Source organism: Geotrypetes seraphini, chromosome 13 (genome assembly GCF_902459505.1).
Source record: "Geotrypetes seraphini chromosome 13, aGeoSer1.1, whole genome shotgun sequence".
NCBI lineage: Eukaryota > Metazoa > Chordata > Amphibia > Gymnophiona > Dermophiidae > Geotrypetes > Geotrypetes seraphini.
Window position 1 is genome coordinate 80,938,964 of NC_047096.1, and position 15,065 is coordinate 80,954,028.

Sequence of the window (15,065 nt, forward strand, 5' to 3'; positions counted from 1 at the left end):
TGGGTGTTTTTCCTCCCTGATTTTTGGACATCTTCAGGAAATGTCCAAAGTTGGACTTAGATGTCAGACTTGCATATCATCCTGATAAGACTACCAAGTCCTTTTCATTCAGATATGATTACTACTAATCAGATTTCTTTGTTCCCCCTACTGTTCATTCCTTTTTTTGTATTTCTGTCCTATCAAATTTTGTATTTCTTCCCTTTTTCCGCTTGTGTGAATAATTAGTTTTGTTTGTCAGTTAGTATTTGTTAACCCATAGTAACATAGTAAATGACGGAAGATAAAGACCTGAACGGTTCATCCAAATATACCATATTTATATAATTTTTATTAGGGAGGCTCCTGACCTTTCCCTTTGGAAGACTTGATTGAATACCTTGTTGATGTGGGAGCATAGAGACATTGTGGACATTGTCTCGGTTCGAGGGAAGTTTTTTCAACTGGTGTGGGAGCCTTTTTGGACCACTATGACTCCTTTAGCTGGGAGTCGGCTTCTGAATTGTTAACCTTTCTGTATGTTTTTTTCCTTGTATTTGATTCAGTGTCATCGATTCCTTTTTTGTTCCTAACTATGCTGCTGGAGGGAGGACTAGGTTGGAGGATGGGGGGAATTGTTTGTATTTTCTTTTTTTTCAAATTCTTTATTCATTTTTTCATCTTACATCAAGTACACAATATTACATCATTTAAAACTTTTACACATCACTTGAATTTCTTTCTATTGTCATCTTAAATACATAAATTTATTCCCTCTCCACCCACCCTTCCCTCAAATATTTCAATCAAAAATATCATATAAATATTGTATAAAAATATCATATAAATATTGATTAACCTTTAAATAGAACTTTATACCATCCCCCCTCCCCCCTATGTATAAATATACTGTCAGTGGAAAATGATGTCTAATCATTACAATAATTTGCCAACGGCCCCCAGATCTTTTTAAAATTATTATTATTCCCTTTCTGCAAAGCAATTATTCTTTCCATTTTGTAAATATGGCACAACGAATTCCACCAGAATGTATAACTAAGATTATTGTAATTTTTCCAATTACTGGTGATATGTTGTATGGCGACTTCTGTCATAATCAATAAAAGTTTATTGTTGCTTGATGAAATTTGACTTTGTTCTCATTGACATACCGAACAGAATAGTATCATATGATAATGCTACATGGTTTTCTAGTAAACAATTTATTTGAGACCAAATTGATTTCCAAAAGGCCATGATACAAGGACAATAGAATATTAAATGATCCAGAGTCCCTGCTTCCAGATTGCAATGCCAGCATCTATTAGACTTAGAGCTTTCTAACTTAAGCAGTTTATCAAATTTTAAATAAACTTGAAACCTGAAATTCGAGAATGGCCCTCAATTATGTGTTACCTGATCATTTTCTTTCCTTTAGTCAGCTACACTGTTCTGAACAAGTGAGTGTTATCCCCTCCTACCAGCAGATGGAAATATAGAAAACTGAGTTTTACCAGTGACCTCATTGGTATTAGCTGGTTTGAGTATGCTCCCCTGGGTGGTTCAGCAGAGTGGGTGGGAGGTACTCCCTCTTGCCTCTCACAGCTCCTTAAGGAAAATGGCTGCCGCAACCTCTTACAGTACCAAAATCTTTGCACTGGCTACCAGTAAAAGCCTGGATTGAGTTTAAATTCTTTCACTGGCTTTTAAGTTGATATACTGGGCAATGGCATAGCTAGAATTGCCATTTTGGGTGGTCCCAGAGTACACATGGGTGGGGCCCTTCAAAAAACACCTCTACCACCCTTTGTCTTGAAACTCCCCATCTGAGTTGGTTTGTTTCCAGTAGTTGACATGTATTGTTATCCACCTTGAACTCCTACGGGCTATAGCGGAATACAAATTGTAATGTACTGATCCTCTCTCCCTTCCATACTCTACTGCTGGCAGCAGCAGCAGCGATTCACATCTACTGCCAGCATTGGCCCTGCTGGCGTCCCTATACCGCATCCTGCCCTTTTGATATCATTTCCTGGTTCCTCTTTGGTGGGATGCGGCAGAAGGAAGCCTGTGGAGGCTGGTGCAGGCACCGGATGTGAATCGGATTAGATTGGATTTATTATGGTATTTGATTTACCGCTGTGGACATAAGTATTTAGTGGTGTACAATTAAAAAATACAATTGCTGTTGCTGCTGGCAGTTCTCAGGTAGAGAAGAGAGGGGGAGTTGCTGGGCAATATGTGGGGGAGGGGCAGATGCCGTATCCAGAGACATAGGAGTGAGGCAGCATTGCAGACTTTATCCTATCTCTAGAAGACACTGAATGCTTGAGTGTTTGAAATGCTATTAGTAGATGACTACACCAAAGTGCAGATGTTTAGCAATTAGTGAAGTATGTTATATTTCTGTTATTTTCCACAATGAAGTACAGATATTGAAGGTTGATTTAACCTCCCCTTTTACAAAACCGCAGAAGCGGTTTTTAGCACAGGTTGGCACGCTGAAAGCTCTGTGCTGCTCACCTCTATGAGTGTCGGGAGCAGAGCAAAGCATTCAGCACGTTGGCCTGTGCTAAAAAATGCTTCCACTGTTTTGTAAAAGGGGAGGTTAATAAAATACTGCTAGATTTTTTGCATAAAATGTCTTTTTATCATTACGTTTTTCTATTCTTTTGTGGTTCTAAGGAATCCAACCCCACTTGTTATATAACAAGCATACTGGAGATGCTAGTGTTATTTCTGCACTAATTGATTGTTCTTTTTCAATAAAACAGACTTGACATAAAATGTCTTTTTATCAGTGAATCATTGCTGAGTATGAAAACATAAACAAGAAAAAATTAGCTTTATGTAATCAGTGGCTTTGAGGGACCACAGGATAGGCTTTACATTTTTTTTAAATAATTATTTTCTGATCAAGCACAATCAAATTCATGGGAAAAACTTCAATTCACACAGTTTTTCCAACTTTAGGCTTTCTGGACAATCCTAAGGCAGCAATCATAGCCCCGAGGGGGGGGGGGGGGGTTTCCTAGTTATCATAGAACAGTAACACCTAGCGGTCAGGTTTAGGATCTTTGATTGTAAAGCTCTGGACAGAGTCCTGAGCCGTGACCCCACCAGCTGAGGAAGTTAGGAAGGCCAAAGTGATGGGGTGGGAGGTGGACAGAGATATAATGGGTGGGTAGATATTGCAGTCCAATAGAGGCTGATTCTGATTGAGCTGTAAGTGGAAGTAATGATGAAAAATAAAAAGTCATGCTCAAGCAATAGATCCTGGAGCTAATAGTGCTCACCCAAGACATCCACTTTCTGTTCTTTGATTTTCTGCGCTGCTGACACAACCGACTGTTCATCTGTGACATCCATCTGGAGGATCTCCAAGGTGTCCATGTGGCCATCTCTAACACTCTCCAGGAGTCGTTCCTTCTTACCCAAGTTCCGCATGGTAGCATAAACTGCAGAAGAAAACCAGGATGTCAACAAAGCTATCAGTGCTGCATTTTTATTGGCTGACTCTAAAAACTGTGTGTAAGGGTCCCAGGACCAGCTCAACCACTGGACCAGGGTGCTGAAATCCCTGGCCCCAGAGCTTCACTTGGTCCAAAGCTTTTTCCCCTATTCTCTTGGTCCAACATTTCTTCTCTATCCAGCTCCTAGTCTGGCATTGCTCCCTCTGCTCTCTCCCTCCCTTTTCTTTCCCCCCGCAGCCCTCTAAACATTACCTTGCTTGCCGGTAGCAACAGTAGGCTGCTTTTGGCCAGACCTGGGTCTTCCCTCTGCCATATAATGCCTGCAATTTCCTGTCAGAAGGATGCGGAAAAGGGAAGACCCAGGGGTGGCCAAAAACAGCCTGCTGAGCAAGCTGTTGTTACCGGTGAGCAAGGTAATATTTAGAGGCCTTTGGGGGAAGGAGGAGAGAGGGAGAGAGGAGAGCGAGCATTGCCAGACTAGGGGCTGGAGAGAGAAGGGAAGAAGGCTTAAGCTTTGGGGGAGGGGGGGTGCTGCCACTGAAGTTGGCTCAAGGCGCCATAAGGAAGTGAGGAATAATTAGAGCAGGGTTGATAAATAGAACATGATTAAGAATTTTGGTAATTAGGCAAAGTGCCAAGTGATTGTGGGGTATACAGGAGGGAAAAGATGGGGCACTACTCCACCTGAGAGTGGATGCTGCACGGAGAAACATCCATTTGTGAGGATAAGGGATTGATTCACACTTTTTCATTAATAGCTCAAGGTGGGTTATATTTAGGCATTTCCCTCTCCGTGGTTGCAGATTTATAAGCTAAGTTTGTACCTGAGACAATAAAGGATTCAGTGATATACTAAAGAATACAAGAAGCTACAATGGGATTTTAACTGGGTTTCTGTGGTTCTCAGTCTGCTGCTCTAACCATCAAGTTACTCCTCCATCCCTGAAAAGCTGCTCCAGGGGGGAAAGCCCTGGGCCTGCAAGGATGTGTGGGAGGGAGGAGGAATCCCCTGTTCTGAATATCTCAGGATAAAGTTCCCTACTCATGACAGAATATTGCAGGAAGAATCAGAACAATTGTGAGGGGATGCTAGTCCCTGAAAAACTACAAGGGAAGTAGCTTATCTTTGATCCAGAAAGAGACATTTCTGCACTAAAATAAGGTAGAATTTTTCTCTTGAATTAAAGAACATACGGTAGGTATATGCGGAATATAATCAGGAAGCATGCTACATTGCTCATTTAACAGTGACCATCTAATAGAAACAAAGAAGATTGACATTTGTACCTTTAAATCCTTGTGAGGCATCAGAGGCAAGTCGGACAGCTAGCCCCAATCCTATCCCGGAGGAGCACCCTGTTATTACCACCACCGTCTTCTCCATTGTAAAAAAAAAAAAAAAAAAATTCTCACCCAGAATGACAGAAGGAAAACTTTTCCTCTGGGCAATCCAATTAAATCCTATGAAATGACACTGCAAAAAGGGAGGAGGAGGCAGAGCCAGTTTCCATCACTCTGACATTGTATGTGTTTTGTCTCAAAGCCTATCTCAAGGTCTGTGATATGGTGGAATATCTGTTGGGTTTCCATGCCTGTGTTTAGAAGTTTGCAGAAGTGTTTAAAATAAAAATGATTTCCTCGCTTGAGCTGTTTTCATTCTTGTAGATTCCTGACTTCTTCCCAAAGGAACTCAATGATCAGGGACCCTTTTACTGAACAGCAGTAAAATGTGGCCTTAGTGTGCCTTACAAGGGCCATTCCTGTGTGCTAAGGGCAGCGGTGTAGCAAGGGAAGGAGACCCCAAAGGCGGTGGTACTCAGCATCACAGCGCCGTGTGCCCCATACTCTTCTCTGCCACACGACCCCCCCCCCATGTACCTCTTCAAATCTTTGCTGCTCGCACCAGCCTCAGCTCTCCCTCTGTCATTTTTTGGTCCTGCAACCAGGAAGTGATGTCAGGAGAGCTGAGGCCGGTGTGAGCTGCAGACAGGAGATGCTGCTGGGGAAGATTTGAAGAGGCGGGTGGGCAGAGAGGAGAAGAAATGCTGGCGCCCGTCAAGATGGTCCGTCCTTACCCCCCCCCCCCCCCACACACACACACACACACACTCTATGCCACTAGATACAGCCATTTTTACTGCTATGGTAAAGTAGATGAGTTTTTGAATATTTCAATGATGGTTACACACTAATTTTCACATTAGCACCTGGCCATTAGAATGTGAGCCCCCACTGCCATCTATTTTGTAGCCAAAATAAATAATGGGGAAACCAAATAAATGGTAAGCTATCACTGAGAGTGATTAAAGTGAATATATCAAAAAATAAACAAAATCGCTCTTCTATAAGATATCCACACTTCTTATAATAGTAATGATATAATCACATTAAGTCAAAAATATATACTCAGAGACACCATACCAGAAGCCTTACCACCCAGAAGGAACTGTCGACAAAGATAAGTTTTTTAATGAATATTCAAACAGTACATAAATAAGTTTGACTGCTTCGGCAGCAAAGAAATTGTTTTTTGAACATCATTCAATTATATGCGATGACTGGGTGGTAAGACGATATTCTTGGGGTTCGCCCCTTGTTCTTGCCTCCGTGTCTCTGAGCACATATTTTTGACTTTATGTGATTATATCATTACTATTATAAGAAGTGTGGATATCTTATAGAAGAGCAATTTTGTTTATTTTTTTTATCTATTTTGTAGCAGCAGGGAAGGACTCATGTGCTAAATCGGTTAGCCCGCGGCAATGTAGCAGAGCATGTTCCCTCTCTGCCCCCAGACATGCCCCCTGCAGCAATAATCGAACTTTCCCAAAACATCCTGGACGGAACTTAGACATCTGGAGCTAGACCTGTTTTAAAAGTATCTTAGGTGTCAAAAGATATCCAAACTGACCTCATTATCATTAGAGAGATAAATTAATGATCCCCCACACTCCCCCAGTGGTCACTAATCCCCTCCAACCCCACAAAAGTCTCAAACCTGTCTCTAGACCAGTAGCGTCTGCTATTGGAAGCCAAGTGGAGCTGCACACAGGTGTCTGGAGTAGCTAGGTTGGTGGGTGTAGTGAACCATAGAGAGGCGGGCCTAGGCCCATAAGCAACTGTAAACACTACTTTTGTGGTGGAAAGTGTAAGCCCACCAAAACCCTACTCTACTGCCATCCATAAGGGCTATTGGGGTGGGAGACAGGTAGGTGTTGGAGGAGTTCTATAGAATTCAGCATAAAGTATAAGGGGGTTATAGAACATCTGGCACCCTTTATGTGACAGCAGTGCCTTCTAAGGGGCCCCACTGCTCTGTTGGCATATCTGTGTGGCCAGTCCATTACAATCCTGGCCCCTCCCACGTCCAAATGGCCTGGATTTGGCTGTTTTGAATTTGGACATTTTAGTGGTCAAAAACAGTGAACAAAATTGGACATCCTGGTGACCAAGATTTCCCGACAGTCAAGACGTCTAAATAGACGATTAAAAAAACAACAACAAAACATTTGGATGTCTAGCAATTTTGCTGGTTTTGAAAATGGCCATTTCCCCACCCACAAACTTTGGACATCTTGTGGGAAATGTCCAAAGTCAGACTTAGGTGTCCTAACAAAAATTCCCCTACACACAAAATAGGAAGGGAGGATACATTCTGGAGACTATATTGTGCTATCAGCTTCTATCCCACTGCATTTCCCCTTGTGATATCTGATCCTGAAGCGGGTGGGCAGATGTCCAACTCCGGTCAACTTTGACAACAATCTTAGGTTGATGTCTCATCATCATGATTTCTGACACCTTGTGGGGGCTATACTGCCAGGATCTTCCAGAGATACAAGCAGCAGAAACAGCTCTTGAGCACCCCAACAATGCACTTGATGGTCTACCTAGTTCAGATGTGGGCCTCACTGTAGCATTTCTCTGTTCCCTTCATCACCACCTTCCCTTGTCCCCCTCACAGAATCTTCTGAACCCCAGTCCACCTGTGGTACTTCACAATTACACTTACCCAGTAGCCATCCTTGGCTAAATTTTCCCTCTGCAAATTTTTGCTTCTATGCAGGGTGCCGGTAGCAAAGTCATCAACGAAAGCTTGCATCTGTATCTACCATCCCCTAAAAGAACACAGGTCTTCTGAGGTAAAAATGATCAATCTGAGAAGTCTGTTAGCATCCCCTCCTCCTACAATAAATTCCCTGTGGTACTTTTAAAAAGGGATAGCTGCGCACTCATTGACCCCCCCTCCCTCCCTCCTTATCTCAGGCTCCCTCTTTCACTGCCCTCCCCTCCTCTCCCCCCAGTCTTCTGAACCCTAGCCCACCTGTGGTACTTGACAATTACATTTACCCAGTAGTTTTCCTTGGCTGTACTTTACCTCTGCAAACTATTGCCCAAGAGACCAGTTGGCAAGGATATGAGTCATGGTAGGAACTTATCCAGGATCCTCAGGTTTGCATCATAGACCACTTGGATATTCAAGGAGTATCCCATCTTGCGGTTGTGGTACATTATTTCTTTATCCATTGTGGCAGTGAATAGCATATGGGTGCAGTCAATGACATCTAAGACTTTAGACATGCCAGCAATCTGGAAAAAGTCCAGTTTAACCTCCCACTGTCGGTCTTCCCCTGCTGGAAAGTTGATATAATGCCTGGCTCACAGAACCTGGGTCAAATGTCTAGAGACACTGATACCCAATCATATCCTGGAAAGTTCCCATGCCAGGGACCAAGACAGTCAGCAGGTTCACTAGCTCAGGTACTGTGTTGGACTGAGCTTTCAATAGATCAATATTAGCTCTGATCTCCTTGTATAGCTCTAAGATGGCTGTCCTGGTTAAATGATAATCATTGACCACTCTTTGGTCTGACATTTCTTCCAAGGCCACCTTTGTGCAATGCACACAGGCCTGGAGACAGGCATGCAGAGGCCTACTCTGTTGCTCCCATCATACCTCCCTCCTTTTCTCATCCCCCCCACACCTCAGCTCATCGGACTCCTGTAGAAATCAGGGAAGGAGAGCTCCATCCATAATATCTCCTATTAAAGCATACATGGAAAACAAATGCACTGAAAAATATATACCACAATATACATAAGTAAATATACTTATGTATATTGTGGTATATATTTTTTAAGTATAAGCATTAGAGCTGTGATTTGGTGTGTGAATAGTAATAAAAAATAAAACTTGAGAAGTGCAACAGAAAGCTTCCCAAAATAAGTTTGAGACAATGCAAATGCAAGCAAATGGTGTCATGCTGCAAAATATGTTTAGAGAATGACACGGGGACAAATTTTCCCAATCCCCACAGGGCCTATCTCTGTCCTCATCTGCACAAGCCTCAAACACTTTAAAATCACGTGTTCGAGGCTTGTGCGATTAAGGCAGATCTGACAAAAAAGGGACAGGGAGGGGATATTGAGATCTCATGGGGACGGGGACAAATGTGTCCCCATGTCATTCTCTCAGTGTGTGTGGGGAGGGGGCTCCAAATATACGTACAAAATATGTGGTTTTCTTCTGGGAATTTGCTTCTGCGAGATACTTTTACTTTTTCAAGGGTCCATTTCTCCAGGACATACTTTTCATTTTTCCCACATGCAAGCAGATTCTTCATTCACTGACGCCTCCAGAAATGTCCTGAATGACCATTTCAATAATACTGATTCTCGGGGGCTGTTACTGTGAATGGTAAACAGGGCCGGCGTGAGAGGGCAGCCGTCCTGGGCCCCACAGCGTCCGGGCATCTCCCCCTTTCCCCTCACCTTCGACGTTTCCTTTCTCAGCGGTGCCTCAGCGCAACTGCCGTTTGCTCAAAAGTGGCGCGCGGCCGCCCGCCTGAAGCTTTCCCGCTGAAGTAATCCGCCCAGGCGGAAACAGGAAGTTGTCAGAGGGAAGCTTCGGGCCGGGCAGCCGCGCGCCAATTTTGAGCAAACGGCAGTTGCGCTGAGGCGCCGCTGGCAAAGGAAACATCGAAGGTGAGGGGAAATGAGAAGAGAGACCCGAAAAACCACAAGAGATAGAAAGGTCAGAAGATGGATGCCAAACCAATGTTGGGGGGGGGGGGGAGGGAGAGGCAGACAATTTCTGGAAGGGGCATAGAAAGAGAGCAGACAGTGGATGAAAGGAAGGGAATGACAAGATGAGGAAAGCAGAAACTAAACAACAAAAGGCAGAACAAAATTCTATTTATTTGGTTGTATTTTTTTCCTTTAGGAGCTGTGTTGATCAACCTTTATAAACAGAAATGGAAATAGTTTTCAGAGACCAAATCCCCCTTGTTCAGGTCAGGACAGGATATTGTAACTTTACTGACCTGAGCAAAGAGATTTTCACCTCTGAAAGCTAATTGACCAGTGGTTCCCAAACCTGTCCTGGGGGACCCCCAGCCAGTCAGGTTTCAAGATATATGCATGAGAGAGATTTGCGTAGCTGTCACTTCCATTATATGCAAATCTCTCTCATGCATATTCATTAGGGATATCTTGACAGGTTTGGGAACCACTGTATTAGACCAATAAAACGGTATCTTATTTTCCATTTTTTGTTTTATTTTTATTTGTTATTTCTCTTCGCTCAAATATACATCTACTGTCTTTATATTTTGTACAATATAATAGATATGAAGAAAAAATTTAAAAAAATTTAAATTGAATCAGGTTGAGCAGACTGAATGGACCATTCGGGTCTTTATCTGCCGTCATCTACTATGTTACTATGTATCACTGTTTCTGTGCTATTGCATTGTATGCAGAGTCTGGCTTCTTGGTGGTTCAGTTTAACTTTTGTCGACATATTTCTATTTTTACTTTGTGATTACTTATTCCATATTGGGCGAGGGTATGTACGAAAGACATGTTTTTTGTTAGCATTGATTGTGAGGGGTTGATCTGTTCTAATCTGGCTTGGGTTTATTTTACATTGGGTATATTGATGTTCTAGTACTCGCTACAGTGTGTAAGATGCTGCCTTTTCCTAGGTACACTCATGTGCGACTTGTGGAGTATTACCAAAAATCATGTTCTTTATAGAGAGGAGGGGATGCTAAAAAATGATCATCCCTAGGTGTCATATATGCTAGGTATGCCACTGGGGGAATATGTTAGCTTTGGGATATGTGCATCACAAATGTTTGTATTGTGTCCAATGGCTTACCAGATAACTGATGGGGGAGTGAGGATGGGCAGTGGCCCTGAACCCAAAGTGGGTGGGCATTCAATTTTCTTCCTACCATGCCTCCTTCCCAAATGCAAAATATAAATACAGGCAGTCCCCGTGTTAAGAATGAGTTACGTTTTTAAAACTGTTCTTAAGTCGGATTTGTATGTAACTCAGAACATGTAGATTTAAAATTTCTTGCTGCTTATCTCTGCTCCCAGCTGACAAAAGGGCCAACTGTCCCTACTGGTGTTCCCTCTAAGATACAGCATGTACAACCACACAATGTTCTTAATGTGGCCATGCATCATTCCTGAATCTGCTAAAGTGTAGGAGTCTATGCCACTGGAAATATTGTTCAATGACATCAAATGAAGCCGCAACTACGTTCTTTAGTACGAGTCATACAAGTCGGGCATCTGTAACTCGTGGACTGCCTATACCTAAGTTGGTGGGTTTCCCAAAGCCCTGCCAGCTGAAAATCTTTTCCTCCAGTCCGACAGCCAGAACTCTTCAAGCTCTGCAGCTGGTGGCAGCTCAGAGACACTAATGCTAGCTGCAGAGCTTGGGAGATTTCTGGCTGCCAGACTGGAGGAGGTGGTCTTCAACTGGCAGGGTTTTGGGATCTCCACCATCCAGAGCAAGGGAGGCGGCTAAATTTTGGTGGACCTGGGCCTTGTGTGTTCAGTAAGAAAGAAAGTGCATATCTGATTTTATTTCTCCAGTATTGTAATACTTGCTGAGTTTAATTTCTTTGGATTCCCTTTTCAATTTCTATTTGTGGTCTCTTGTTCTGTATTTGGTAAAGGTCAGTCTGTGTTTTGTGTGTGAATAAGTCATTTAAAGTTGTTTTATGTGTAGTATTAATTGGAGGTGGGGAGAGTGCAGAGAGAAGAAGGGATCAGGGGCCCTTTCCTTAATTTCTGCCCTGGGCCCCAGCATGTCTAAAACTGGCCCTGATGGTAAAACCACGCAGAAAGAACCCTTTTGTATATCGGAGGCTGAAATACTTGCACGTGAGACTGGCTGCAGCCAGACTAAATTGAACCTTGCTGGCATGGTAAGCTTTGAGCATTTGGGCCTTAGTTCTCTGTTTCAATCTTGCTAAGTGGAAGAATTAGGATATTATAATCATAGGCTTTGGAAGGGTGGGGGATCACCTCATAAATTTCATGTTTCAGGCCATTGCTCTTTCTCCCTTGCTCTAACACTCAGCAGGTGGGAGGAAGCTATATGACATAACTTCTGGCCTGCCTTCCGACTGTCTCATGCAGTGTCTGCTTTGCAGAGCTTCTCAGTCAACCTGCCATCTTCAGCGGTGACATCACTTCCCCCCTTATTTTTTTTCCCCAGTGGAAGATGTATTGCTATAATATTTCTAGTACTGCTTTTCAAAAGTAAGGTTGGTGCTGTTTTGACTCCTGGCAGTGCTTCTTTGGTATGGCAGGTTTGCTTTTATTTATGTATTCCGTTTTATATCCCGTCCTCCCAGAAAGCTCAGAGTGGGTTAGAAGTTAACGTACATAGATTGCACATCCTAGTGGAAGTTTTGTGTACAGACATAAGGGTATAAGTTGACTAACAAAAAGTGACAATTACTAGTAGGGGGTTGCAAACATGGTATGTACAGACATACGGAACAAAAGTTAACCAAAACGGAGTGAAGCAATTCAGACTTCTGGATTTCCCCGGACAGCTTTTCAAAACCCAGCACTTTGTCCAGGTTTTGAAAAGCTTCCCGTTAAAATCGCTCCGGGAAGGGACTGGGGGGGGGGGAGTGGGTGGAACGGGGCAAGACACAGGCAGAACGGGGCAGTCCTGGGGGCATGGCCACAGGTCTGGATTTTTCTTTGGGAAAATCTGGAAACCCTAAATTCAGGGGGGGGGGGGGGGGGCTTTAGCCTACAGTCTAAATATATAAGTTCAAAGATTGTAATTGGATCATCCAAAGAGGTAAGATTTCACTGCTTTCCAGAAGTTACTTTGGCCTTCAATGATCTAATGTGCTGGGGTAATAAGTTCCATAGCTTTGGAAGGAAGTGGGTGAAGGATCGTTTATGTGCTGTTTCAAGGTAGAGGGATTATCGTGGAGGTATATTGAGTTGTTCCTTGTCCTTTGAGCAGAGTGTTCACCTGGGTATTTAGGGAGTTAGCTTAGCAGATACGTAGCCTGGCACCATGTTATGGAAGGCTTTGTTAGCCCTGAATGTGCTCTTTGCAGGGTTTTGTATTACTTCTTGATATATCTGGTCATTGACACTGAAGGGAAGACTTCTGTAGCAGTAACCGAAGTGACCATAGGCACCCCATATAAGTGGCTTATGGAGGTGAAGCCTTCCCAGTCTAAGGCACTAACTTCCCCTCCCAAGTCTGCAATGAGAAGAACAAATAGGAAGGGTAATCTTCCCTTCCCTGTTGCTGTCTCCCTGATACCAGAGACTGCAAAGAAAATCAAATCATGTGCGAGGCTAGAGCCCTGTGTATGCCACTGTTGGTTCTGGTCATCTCCCTCCTTCTTCTTCTTCCCACATGATGTAATTTCCTGTTTCAGGGAGGAAGGAGAAGATGACCAGAGCTGGCAGCAGTGCACACAGGTCTCAGGCTCCACGTATGATTTAATTTTCTTTGTAGCTTCTTTGGAGACAGCAGCAGGGAAGGGAAAATCACCCTTTCTATTTGTTCTTCTCACCATGGAAGGGCAGACAGTGGCCTCAGGAGATATCAGTGAGTTGTTTGTTATTGTCTAAGACAAAATTATAATATCTTACACAAAAACAAACAAAATATAAAACTTCACAGGTAGAAAAAGCAGCACAATCACTTTTTAGTATAAACTTTCAAATTACTGGTATATGTGTTTGATGAGCTGTCCAAATGCAATAATATTATGTTACAGCAGTAAAATACCTACGCTTCACTGTAGCGTTATTGATAGACAAAAACTGTTTTCAGAGTTAGAGTCAGCATGTGGCACTTGTTAAAGTACAGGGGATCGAACTCCAGTAGCAAAATGCTTGTTGACCAGTGTGATGCGTTCAAACAGAAGCTGAACCTAGCTGAATCAGCAGCATAGGAAGCATTCGTGCTAGTTGTTCAGAATTTTCTTGGTAATCACAGTTCAGAGAATTATGCCGAGCGTATGGAGAATGTGCTGACAGCATATCAGCTAATGGGTGCCAGAATGTCACTTAAAATGCGCTTCTTACATTCTCAACTCAACTTCTTCCCACCCAAGGTGATGGAAAGCAGATATCGTGGAAAGTTCAGTCCCAGTATGATGGGAGACTATTGTTGGTTGCTGCAAAGAGAGACAAGTGTCTCAAACATTTCTGAACATGCTGATATCACTTTTGTGTGAGTTAAGAGAGGCGTAATTATATGCTGTAACATGTCTCCTTATAGCAGTGGTCTCAAACTCAAACCCTTTGCAGGGCCACATTTTGGATTTATAGGTACTTGGAGGGCCGCAGAAAAAATAGTTAATGTCTTATTAAATAAATAATAATTTTGTATGAGGTAAAACTCTTCATAGTTTATAAATTTTTCCTTTTGGCCAAGTCTTAATAATAATATTGTCATTTATAGGTAAAGAGACCTTTGATCATGAAACTGTTTTATTTTACTTTTGTGATTATGATAAACATACCGAGGGCCTCAAAATAGTACCTGGTGGGCCGCATGTGGCCCCTGGGCCGCGAGTTTGAGACCACTGCCTTATAGTCTTCGTGTTTGTTTTCAGAGTAAATTCCTTAACACAAGTTTGGTGGGACACAGTTCAAATCAGTAACATGACGTGCTAGCTGAATTTCAATTACAGATCTGAAATCAGCGTCATTAAATTAACTACGAACACTTCTTAAGTTCTCAGTAGCAAAGAAAAACTTATTTTTTGTTGACCAGTGTTATTGAGCGCTCATATTTCTTAACTAATTAAATTGCATGCGTATTTCTAGATCACAACCTTTATAGAATCCGGGGGTTAGCATGCAACTGCAAAGAGAGCATAGATGTGGCTGGAGCCTGGGCATGCCTTCAAGTGGCATGTGCAACTAAAAATATACTCTCAGCAGTGTGCATTGCACACCTACTTTCACATAAGTTGGTGAGGCTGTCAGAGTGCCAACGCGCATTTGCCCTAGTTTTCTATAATGGCCTAGGCATGCCCAGAAGATGTTATAGAATTGGCACAGACACAGAGCGCACTCCATTGTGGCACTGCGTATATGTTCACTTTATCGTTAAATGAAGTCTGTGAACTGGTTTTACTATCATTTGATGTTAATAATTTTATTGTAAACTGCTTGATAGCTGAAAATATTTATTTGCCATAAAATGGCGTGCAGCTGGTCTAGACCCACACTCAGTTTTTAAAGCACATTTCACTCAAGCAATAATAGCTATTAGAGGGTCCATCTGTCTGTCCATATGAATGGGTTTAATTGTGCTCC

General features: G+C 42.7%; 1 protein-coding gene across 8 annotated transcripts in view; it reads right to left on the reverse strand.

The window, feature by feature from the left end:
* HSD17B1 (hydroxysteroid 17-beta dehydrogenase 1) overlaps nucleotides 1-9,218 on the reverse strand; it is a 34,379-nt gene extending 25,161 nt beyond the window's left edge. For 2 of the 8 annotated variants that reach the window (XM_033918945.1, XM_033918944.1), the window contains exons 1-2: nucleotides 4,740-4,836; nucleotides 3,276-3,437 (exon numbers count right to left, since the gene is read on the reverse strand). In XM_033918945.1, coding sequence (XP_033774836.1) covers nucleotides 3,276-3,437; nucleotides 4,740-4,836 — 259 coding nt within the window. Of the gene's footprint in view, nucleotides 1-3,275; nucleotides 3,438-4,739; nucleotides 4,837-7,464; nucleotides 7,573-7,830; nucleotides 8,526-8,961 lie in introns of those variants that run through there. The other 6 variants (XM_033918940.1, XM_033918938.1, XM_033918939.1 and 3 more) reach the window with 6 other exon arrangements.
* Nucleotides 9,219-15,065: the final 5,847 nt, after the last annotated feature.